We start from the raw sequence: 9,751 nt of genomic DNA, 5'->3' as shown, positions 1-9,751 counted from the left end.
ATCTTCCCCAAAGGATTGCTAAAATGATCCTGAATCTGATGTGGGAGTCCCCTCTGTGTGCTGTGATTACCATTAATGAATAAAGGAACTGTCTGGGCCTGTGGACAGGTAGGCAAGGGAGGACTGAACTGAATGCTGGGAGAAAGGTGAGTCAGAGACCCCATGATTTGCCACTGGAGATAGATGCGCTGAAACTTTGCTAGTAGGCCACGACCTCATGGTGATTCACAGATTAATAGAGATGGTTTAAATTAAGATGTGGGAGTTGGCCAATGTGAAGCTAGAGCTAATGGGCCAAGCAGTGTTTTAATTAATATAGTTCCTGTGTGATTATTTTGGTTCTGGGCAGCCAGGATGAACAAGCCGCTCCTTGAAACATGAACCTTTGGCAATATGTAGCCAGTCATAAACTACCTCTCCATTTACTTCCAATGAAAATGAGTTCATTCTTCAATGTGTAGCTCAATGTTTAACACCTTCCCAATTCTTTTCTCATATTTTGTATTCAACTCTTCAGGCTTGTGTTTATGAATCCATTTATATCACTATCATGGTCAATTGTTCTAATGAGCCCGGTAATCTTAGGAATGGCCCCAAACCTTCTGCTTTTGTGGAAAATACGTGGTAATGGATTTTGATTCTTGTCCACTGTAGCATGTGATAATCTTATGAGTTTCACAGGAAAGGATAGCCCATAACCCAATGGTGTCAATAGATGAGGCCATACCTGGATTGACCTTCCTCAAATTGGAGAGAAACCAGTATTGGAGTATCTGTGTTTGGTACTAGCAGAACACTGTGTGCTCCAGCATATCAGTCAGTCAGCTAAGGTAAGGTCTATTGTAGTTGGGTTACACTTACATTCTTGTATTGAAGTTAGAAGGCTAGGGATGGCCTGACTTTGTCGACTCACTCCACTGAAAACCTACTGTAGCTGTCTGTGACATGAAGAATATAATAGGAAGAGAGATGGGCAGACACTCACACACAGAGCTTAACAGCAGAAAAGGCGGGAGAGGACAGTACCCATCAGAAATGGGCAATTATATGTGTCAACAGGAAAGGGAGCAGAAATTATTTTTCTATGTAGTCCAGGTGTAACTTCAGCTTTGTGGGCCATAGAATCTCAGATCTAATGATTCACACAGTCCCTGGTACAAAGGAAGTCACAGACCACCTTTAAGTGAATCAGTTTGGCTGTGCTTCAGTTGAATTTTATTAAAAAAGATAAAACCTGAAGTTATAGTGCATGAATCTTGATGTATGGGTTTCTGAATTTCAGTGTTAAAGTATTAAACTCTCTTTGGTGGATGCCTCTCTGAGAAAAAGGATTTGAAAATGTCATTGAAAGACAACTCATTGCCTTTCTGGGACCACACTGCCATTCTTACTGGTCTTTATTGTGACTGTAATCAGCCTCAAGCTTGGTCCTATTTTTGGCCCCCATGTTAGCTGGTCTCACGTCCATGCCTATCTGTAATGCCCCCTTACAGTTATGGGTTTCCCTCTTCGTGTCGTTCTCAAGCTATATCTTACCAAGAAAGATGTCATCTTACATGGCATTCCTATCAACCACATCCAAACTACTGTCCCCAACTCAAATTTCTCTTGACCCATTGGCCAGCCATGGTCTTAATTGTGACATTATTACTGTGTAAGCATTTTTCTTTATGCTTTGGTTTTATCTTCCCTAAGTTTTATGACAGTAGCCATTAGGCCTCGTGTCTAAGTCTCCAAGCTATGCTCAGAAAGTAAAAGTGTCTAGTGTCTAGTAGATCTTCCATAAATAGCTGTTGGACGGATGAGAGTGAATGTCATTTCTAAAGCAGCAGCCAGCGTTCAGTTAATAACAGCATTTTGTTACTATGGTAGTTGGAACTAAAATCTGAACTTCCCAAGGAAGTTAAAAATCCATATGTTCATGTTAAATTTCTAAGTTAAAAAGTTTAATCCAAAAATAAAAAAATCAAAAAGAACTTTTTTTTTGTCAACTGCAGTATTTTTCAAGCTACTTACCTGGGACATGAGCTGCATACTTTCAGACATACACAATTGGGTTTCTTCTATGCTTCACTATGAAAAGTGATTTTATTGTTTTAATATTTCTTTGTACATACAATATGTTTTAATCATAATGGTTGCCCTTTCACAACTCCTCCCAGATCTTCCCCTCATTCCCTATCCATTCAACTTCATAGTCTTTCATTCCCCCAAAGAAAACCAAATCAACAAAACAATAAAACCAAAGGTCACAGTAAGCAAAATGTGCATGAGCGTGTGCACAGACACAAAATGCATGCCTGTCTGCAAGCACAGCACAGTACAACAAAACCTGCTGTGGAGTCTGGTTCGTGTTTCCTAACTACCTTTGGACCTGTGGCCTGCTCAGGTGAGTTGTTGATATTCTGGTGACATTCAGTTGATGAAATCTGAGTCCCTTACCCAGCAGGTAACAATTGCAAATAGCTTTTTGACTAGAGAACTTTGTGTCCACTTCCCCTTCTCCACGTTGGGACCCTGTCTGGCTTGAATTTTGCGTGTGCTGCTACAGTCTCTGTGAGTGTGCATGTGCTTCAGTTCTGGTGTTTCTGGAAAACATTGCCTCCTGGGAGTCATCCACCACCTCTGGCTCTTACTATCCTTCTGCCTCCTTGTTCCTATAGATCCCTGAATGTTAAGCGGAGGAGTTTGATAGACATCCCATTTGGAGCTGAGCGTTTCAAAGTCTCTCGCTCTCTGCACAGTGCCCAGTTGTGGTCACTGTGCTAATTACTATCTGCTACAAAGAAAAGCTTATCCAATGAGGGTGCAGGGATGCACTGATCTGTAAGTATAGCACTTGGCACTAGCGCTTTATTCCTTTAGCAGAGTAATAGTGAGTCAAAATGAAATTTAGACGACATAAGGCTGTCACCTAATTAGTGACACCACACTTCTTACCTTCAGACATATGCCTTTACACTTAAAAGAACTATATAGATTAAAACTATTTTTTTTGCTCTATGAGTAATATGTTTCATAAAGGTAAAATCTTCCCATACCTGGTGAATGAACTCATGGCAGCCCATGGGATTTCTATTTACTTGCAATGCCCACTTGTCTTCACTACAGCAGGGTGAAATTCCTGTCTATGAATTCCTGAGCTGTGTGGCATAATTCTAAAGTCCTATGAAAGTCAGAAAAGACTCTGTCTTATTGCTTCAGTAATGTACCTCTGAGCACTGTGCCTATTTTGGCAGCTATTCAATAAATATGTATTGTTTTAATAAATGAATAGAATCTATATTGACAATGATATGGGGGAAAATGTGAGTAAACTAAAAAAAAATATTTTGTGCAATTTCATATTATTGGAGAAACAATTTTACTCAAGCCAAAAATGTTGAAAATCTAGTATTTTAATGCAAATTCAATATATATTATAATAGTTGAATCCGTAATGAATGAAAACATATAATGACCCGAGGCTCCCAATCCTGAATGTGCTATAAAGTGCTAATCACAGACAGTATTTATTGTGATGTTTACTGCATACCAAGATTTTATACTTATTATTAATGTGCATGTTAAAAAGAAAGTGATGTTTTATCTACCATTTTTTGGCAATAATTTATATTCCTGTTGAGAGTCACATGGGTACTAAAGGGGCCTATCAGGTCTAGTCTCCAGGTCAGGCTCGCGTCAACTCTTTCAAGCACGGCTGCTATTTCAGAGAAACAAAATAATGAAAGCCCAGCTCTGAGAGTGTTGGTAGTAAGATAACCTCTTTAACCTCCTATTTCCTGGAAAAAAAATGCCGATGTCGGTTAAGAGCAATTATCAAAGGCCTACCTATCTGTTAAACAGTTATCAGAGGTCACCAGGTAAATAAAAACAAACTGTTTTGCTCTTTGGCACCATTCTGTCTTTAGCATTTGCTTAGTTCTCTTGGGTCATTTACATATCAATGTTTCCAGGGTTATGGTAGTAGATCTGACATCATCTGGAGTATAAATCTCCCTTCCGTGCTGCTCTGTCTCTGTGATGGATGCCTATATTTTGACACAGTTGATAATATTGAGAAACTGGGGTTTCTTTTTCTCTATCAGTAATTTTATCTGCCAGTTCTTAAAATGATGAAACAGGGAGATGTGAGTTAAATTGTTTTCTTCAAAGCACAGCTTTGGAAGTGAATAAATATAAGCCAGCCAGCATTACGGTCTCTTGAGCACTTTATTTGTTAGAAAGACAAATCCATAGCACACAATGGCACCTTCTTACTTCCAACATCCGGGACTACAAACGATTAGCTCATAAAATGGTCTCAGCTTTTTAATGTGTTGCTTTAGATATTATTGAAACCTTATAAAAACAAGACTCGCTACAAACAGGGTCGGTGTTCAATGTATATTAAATGAGGTCAGATAATTAAATTCAAAATAATTTATAAATATTCAGATAAGAAAATTGAAATTACAAAAGCATATTTTGGTCAACATTAAACTGAATTACAACTGTGTGTGGTTAATGCTATAGCTACACAGCTAAATTTTTGTTAAAATACAGTTTTAGTTATCAAATAGTCTACCTCATTCTCCTGTACAATCACCTACTTCATTGGTAACATTCAGTACACATTTCACCCAGAAGCCACCCATTTTATTCTAGTCCAGCTGTACCGCACACTCTTCTGTCTCAACAGATGCAGCCCACAAAGTGCCATCCTCCCCTGGCTACAAAATAAAATAAAATATTTAAAGGTAAAAACTCAGAGAACTTCGGAAATGGCAACCCATTCTCTCTGTGTTCATGAAAATAGGCAATCCAATTGGAAAGTTTTTGAACCAATGTAAACTCTAGAAAACTCATGTGGAAGTATGGGAATAAGGACTCTGCACTAATATAGTGCATAACAATACAGTGTCAGACTCGCCATTTACAGTAAATGCCTTGATTGGACTTTCCCGTGGATTGTCAGTATGCGGCTGAAGGTCAAGTTTACTCAAGTCTGTGGGAAATCCTTCATGGTTTCTTCCTCTCATTTTCAAACAGGAAGAGAAGGGTTTTCAGGCCTCTTGGGAAAAACCAAAAAAGTAAAACACTCACACCCACAAACAACTTGAAAACAATATAGCAGACCCAGTAATCCTTGACTCCATGTCCAGATGAAGTTGGGGCGCTATTACTTTTGCAGTATTTGTATTCTGCCCAAGGTATCACATCATGAGATTCCTCAAAGAACTGAGAAGTCTGAGAGCTACAAAAGAGAAAGCAGTTAAGGCAGCAGTTGATGTCTACATTTGGATTCCTTTTTCAAGTTACATGTCCAAGTCTCCATCGTAGGCCAAGGTCAGTGGCTTCTGATGGCGAGGTGTGCTTTGATGTGGTTTTGGCTTCTTGCTGCAAAGGGAAAAGAGTTCTTCAGATAAACGTTATAGAGCTATTCTTTGGCTGCCAAAGACAATCTTGAAGGCTGGAAATTCAAGTGGGAAAATTACAAATGACTCATTTATCAGTAAGTATGGGTTTTCTCTTTTGAATACGTCTTGTGAGAGTTAGTGGGTAAAATGCACCGTGGGAAGTTTTGTCATTGTGTGAACATCATAGCTAATCCTTTCCCAGCCTGACTCCAGCTGTACTCCAGCCCATAGGATAGAAGTATATGTAGTCAGCATGATTAGAAACTGCAGTTTTTGGTTTATGCCTGTATTCCTCAATTTAACTTCTTAAAAATATAAGCCACCATCTTTTCAAAATCTTACACATGGTTTAGTGGAGTGAGCGGTTTTGGAGAAGAGTCATTTTCTGGAGTTGTTGTTGTTCACACACAGGAAGGTAGACATCTGCTGCTCACTAATTCCTAAGCTGCCATGACCTCCACATCCCAGATGTTTAACATTTCAAGCAGCTGGAGCAGCCAGACCCCTGTGTCTTGCTCTGGCCTTGTTTTTAAGCAGATCTATTTCTGCTCTGGCCTGACTAACTGGTATTTATTTGGCTACCAACCCACTGCAATCAAGCAGAAGAAGTTCAACAGTTCTCTACAAAGCTGTCTTCACCTGGGCCTCGCTTTGCCTGTGAAGGACAACTTTTTTCATATAGAGGGAGACCGCTTTTCTTACTTATAAAGATCCTGGCGTGCCAAATCCATGTGGCTATCCACTGTGTACTTCCATTCCTGATTCTTATTTATAGCTGATTTTTGTCATGTGGTCTCCTCTCCACACAGACCGCCGTCTCCCCAGAGCATGGCTCTGACATGTTTCCAGAGGCTAGCTCTCTTCTGCTCTGTCATCATCAGGGCTCTCTCTCTCTCTCTCTCTCTCTCTCTCTCTCTCTCTCTCTCTCTCTTTCTCTCCTGCTTTCAGACTGTTATGGCATGTAGTACATAGTAGCATCTATTATTTATTTTTATTCAATGCAGACTGAGTGCCAAGTCTGTGCTAAGCATGTTATATTTATTCCTTCAGTAAGTCCCAGGACCTGAGAGGGAGGGGCTTGTTAGAAGTGACATTCTCTTCTGCCTGGAAAAATGCACTGAATTTTATATCCAGACCAAATTTAATGAAAACGAAACATTTTCGTTTATAAATTGCAGTGGTAGCATTTACTACCGTGTCATCCGCTGTCACCGCCACCTGCCGTGGAAGCATCTTTATCACTGATCCGTGTCTCCTGTTACTCTCCTGTGTCCCCTGACCGCTGCTAACCAACCTTCTGCCTCCACCCATCTCTCCGACCTGGATATCTCACACAAATGGATCTTACCAGCTGTGACCTTTTGTGTCTAACTTCTTTTACCCAGGAGTTAGAGTGGTGAATTCCCCGTTAATTGAATTTATTCGAATATAAAAATTTTGACAGAACCAATTGTAGGAAGGATTTCATAACTTAAAATGCCCAAGTTCTAATTCAAGGAGCAAAATTAATTTTTCTGATTGATGTCTGAAGCAAGCCATACAAGCCAAAGAGATAAAAATGATTTCTAAAACTTTCCTGAATGGAACCATGCATCCTCTCAGGGCTTCTGCCTCACACCTGGCAGGCAGTAGGCTCCCAGTGAGCATTTACTGAGTCCTGGGTAGAGGCTGCAGGCCAACAGCTTCCAGGCAGAGAAGCTGATTGGGAAGCAGTAGCTTGCTTTAGAGTCCTCTGCTGAGAGAGCCCAAGCTTTGAGATCCTGCCTTCCAGGCTCTCTCCGGTTCTCAGAGGGGTATTGCATAATTACTTGACTAGCATCCAATTTAACTTTATCCATTTGAATCATAAGTATATTCCGGAGGCTTTATTTGTAGCTGAGTGGAGCGTCTAGCATGGATAATAAACCTGGCTCGAAACAGGTTCCTTGGCATGCTGACCTAATACATTTAAAGGTGGTGGAAAAAAATCAGAGGAGAGGTTAGGACCTCCTGGAAGTGACACCTTGTATATCTACCTTGATGAGTATCAAGAATGTCTTCTGAAGTAATGGTAAAGATGTCCCCATGTCCCTGCTGTGTGGGAAAGAACAGGGAACAAATAGAAGGTTGAGAATTGTAGATCCTACAGTTTTGGGCAGTCTGCCCTTATTTTGCGTGTGCTATATGTTCCTAGGTGAAGAGAAATGAAAACTGGGGACTTGGGGAGTAACAACCAGGAACAGCAATGGCTAGATTTGTATGAGGAGATAAAAGTATTGCCTGGGAGACATGTAAACTTGGCGAGGCTCTGCAAGCCGGGCCTGGGAAATTCTACTCAAAATGTGCACAGATGTTTTTATGTCTGCTTCTATATGTGGATTTATGAGCACATCTTTCACCTCTGAGACAATGGAGGACTGGAGACCTTGGTGGCCCATGTGTGGCCTGGAGTCACTGAGATTAGGGCTTCATTCACTGTGACTCATCTCACAGTGTGCAATCTGTGAACACCACGAGCCCAAGGGTCTCAACGGTGAATGTGTAAGTTCTGAGAGTTTTTAGAGTACTTAAACCAAATGAAATCCCTCCCTAACGTTAATGTGGGAACTCTAGAATGCAGGTCCCTGTACAGCTGTGGCCAACAAAACTTCTAGGCCAGTTAATGAGCCCCCTGAAAGGGAGAGTGTGCATGGCCACCCTGTGAAAAGCCATCAACTAAGAGGCCTGTCTTTGGAGCTCTAGGTTCCTCTTTTCTTCTGCTTTATTGGAACATGTCTTCTTTAAGATAAATGTTTCTTATTTTTGTTCTCCCTAGATTCTGGTGTTAGAAAAACCATCATCTTTTCTCCCTCAAGCAAAATCAGGGACCGCAAAGGCCTGCACATGGGCCACGACCACCACTGCACTTCTCAGCCAGCATCTCCCTCTGGCATGTCATCTCTCTGTTGAGCCTGACAGAGTGCTCTGGACAGCCACGGCTACTGGCAGAGTCACACAAAGCATAAGATGATGTCGCTGTCCTGGCTGTGCCAGATCATTGAAGACACATTTTAAAGGGACTTCGTTCAATTACATCTGCATCTTAGCAAAGGGGAAGAGCGCATTCAGCCCTGAAAGCAGAGAGACAAGCAGGCTGCAGACACTTCCAGGTGCCTTGGAACGCGACCCCCAACAAACACCCTTACACCAACTGAGGTTACATAGTTTCATAGAAGCAGGCAACATTTTTTGTTTGAACAGCTATCTGTGAGAGACAAGCCTCTGGAAGTCAGGACAGCACTATCAACCATGGATGGTGAGCCTGTTACCAAATGTGTTTCCAGAACGGACATGGTTATCTAGAGTGTCTTCCAGCCATAATATTCAGGTTAACCACAAGCTCACCTAGTGGGAAGCTTCCATAAATCATTATCTGATGTTTATTCCCAGGGAAACCTGTGCTCAGAAGGTCATCACAGAAAAGAAATGCTTAGGGAAGAGTTTTTTTCTGCTTTTCTCGAAAACCTTTCCACATTTTATTATAAATTGCGTTCATTTAAAATATATGTCTAAACCCTGACATACTGTAGTAATTCTCCTACCATAAACCTCTTCTTTGTGTGGAAAATAGAACATCTCCAAATTGTCATTCTTTAGCGCTCCTACAAGCCTCCTAATAGAATGAGTGGCTGGGAAAAGATGTATCTGGCTACCTGCAGGCAGCTGCTCTGAGGCAATGAAGGACCTGTCTCTCCCGGGTAGTGGGTTCCTTTACCTGTAGAAAAATGTGAGAGCTCTAAGGTGGAAACCAAGGCTTCACATTGCAGGTGAAAACCCTGCAGGGTTGCTCAAGGGAGAGAGCGTGTAGAAGAGGCCTGCGCTTTGGGGTTAGCCAAATGCAGAGCTGATTCTACAAGTCACGCGAGCACAGAAACAGTGAGGGCTCTTTAAAAGTGGAGTGGGAACAGTCATGCCAGGAGACGGTCATGGGGATTAAAGAAAGCAGCTCCCATGCAGTATTCCTGTGCCTAACTTTGCAAACATCTGACTTATTTATCCACAAACCTAAAGATCTTAAAAAAACCCCACCTTTTTCATTAATCAAATTATTTATTCATTTATTTATCCCTGTGTTCAATAAATAATGATCCAACGTTTGGTGTAAAAGCATATTCAACATAGTTGCCCCTCTCAAGTCTTTGGGGTTCGGCAGAAAGTTGAACGCTATCTACACAAATACCCACGCTGTCAGCATGAAGTAAATGCCCCAGGGGAGGAGACCCAGACAAACTATTTCCGGCTTTGAGAAGGCTGTAGGTTGAAATTGGAGTCTGACTGGTAGCCTGGGTGGAGTGCCAAGAACTGGTTGTGAAAGCTTCCTTTTTGTTGAAGGG

General features: G+C 41.3%; 1 protein-coding gene across 1 annotated transcript in view; it reads right to left on the bottom strand.

Moving 5' to 3' along the window:
- Positions 1 to 4,193: 4,193 nt before the first annotated feature.
- Thsd7b (thrombospondin type 1 domain containing 7B) overlaps positions 4,194 to 9,751 on the bottom strand; it is an 857,540-nt gene continuing 851,982 nt past the window's right edge. Inside the window, exon 28 of the mRNA XM_075987816.1 lies at positions 4,194 to 5,379. Coding sequence (XP_075843931.1) covers positions 5,298 to 5,379 — 82 coding nt within the window. The 3' untranslated portion in view covers positions 4,194 to 5,297. The remainder of the gene's footprint in view (positions 5,380 to 9,751) is intronic.

The sequence above is a fragment of the Microtus pennsylvanicus genome, chromosome 10, assembly GCF_037038515.1.
Source record: "Microtus pennsylvanicus isolate mMicPen1 chromosome 10, mMicPen1.hap1, whole genome shotgun sequence".
Classification (NCBI taxonomy): Eukaryota; Metazoa; Chordata; class Mammalia; order Rodentia; family Cricetidae; genus Microtus; species Microtus pennsylvanicus.
Note: the sequence above shows the minus strand (reverse complement) of the source record. Positions and strands in the feature narration are given on the sequence as shown.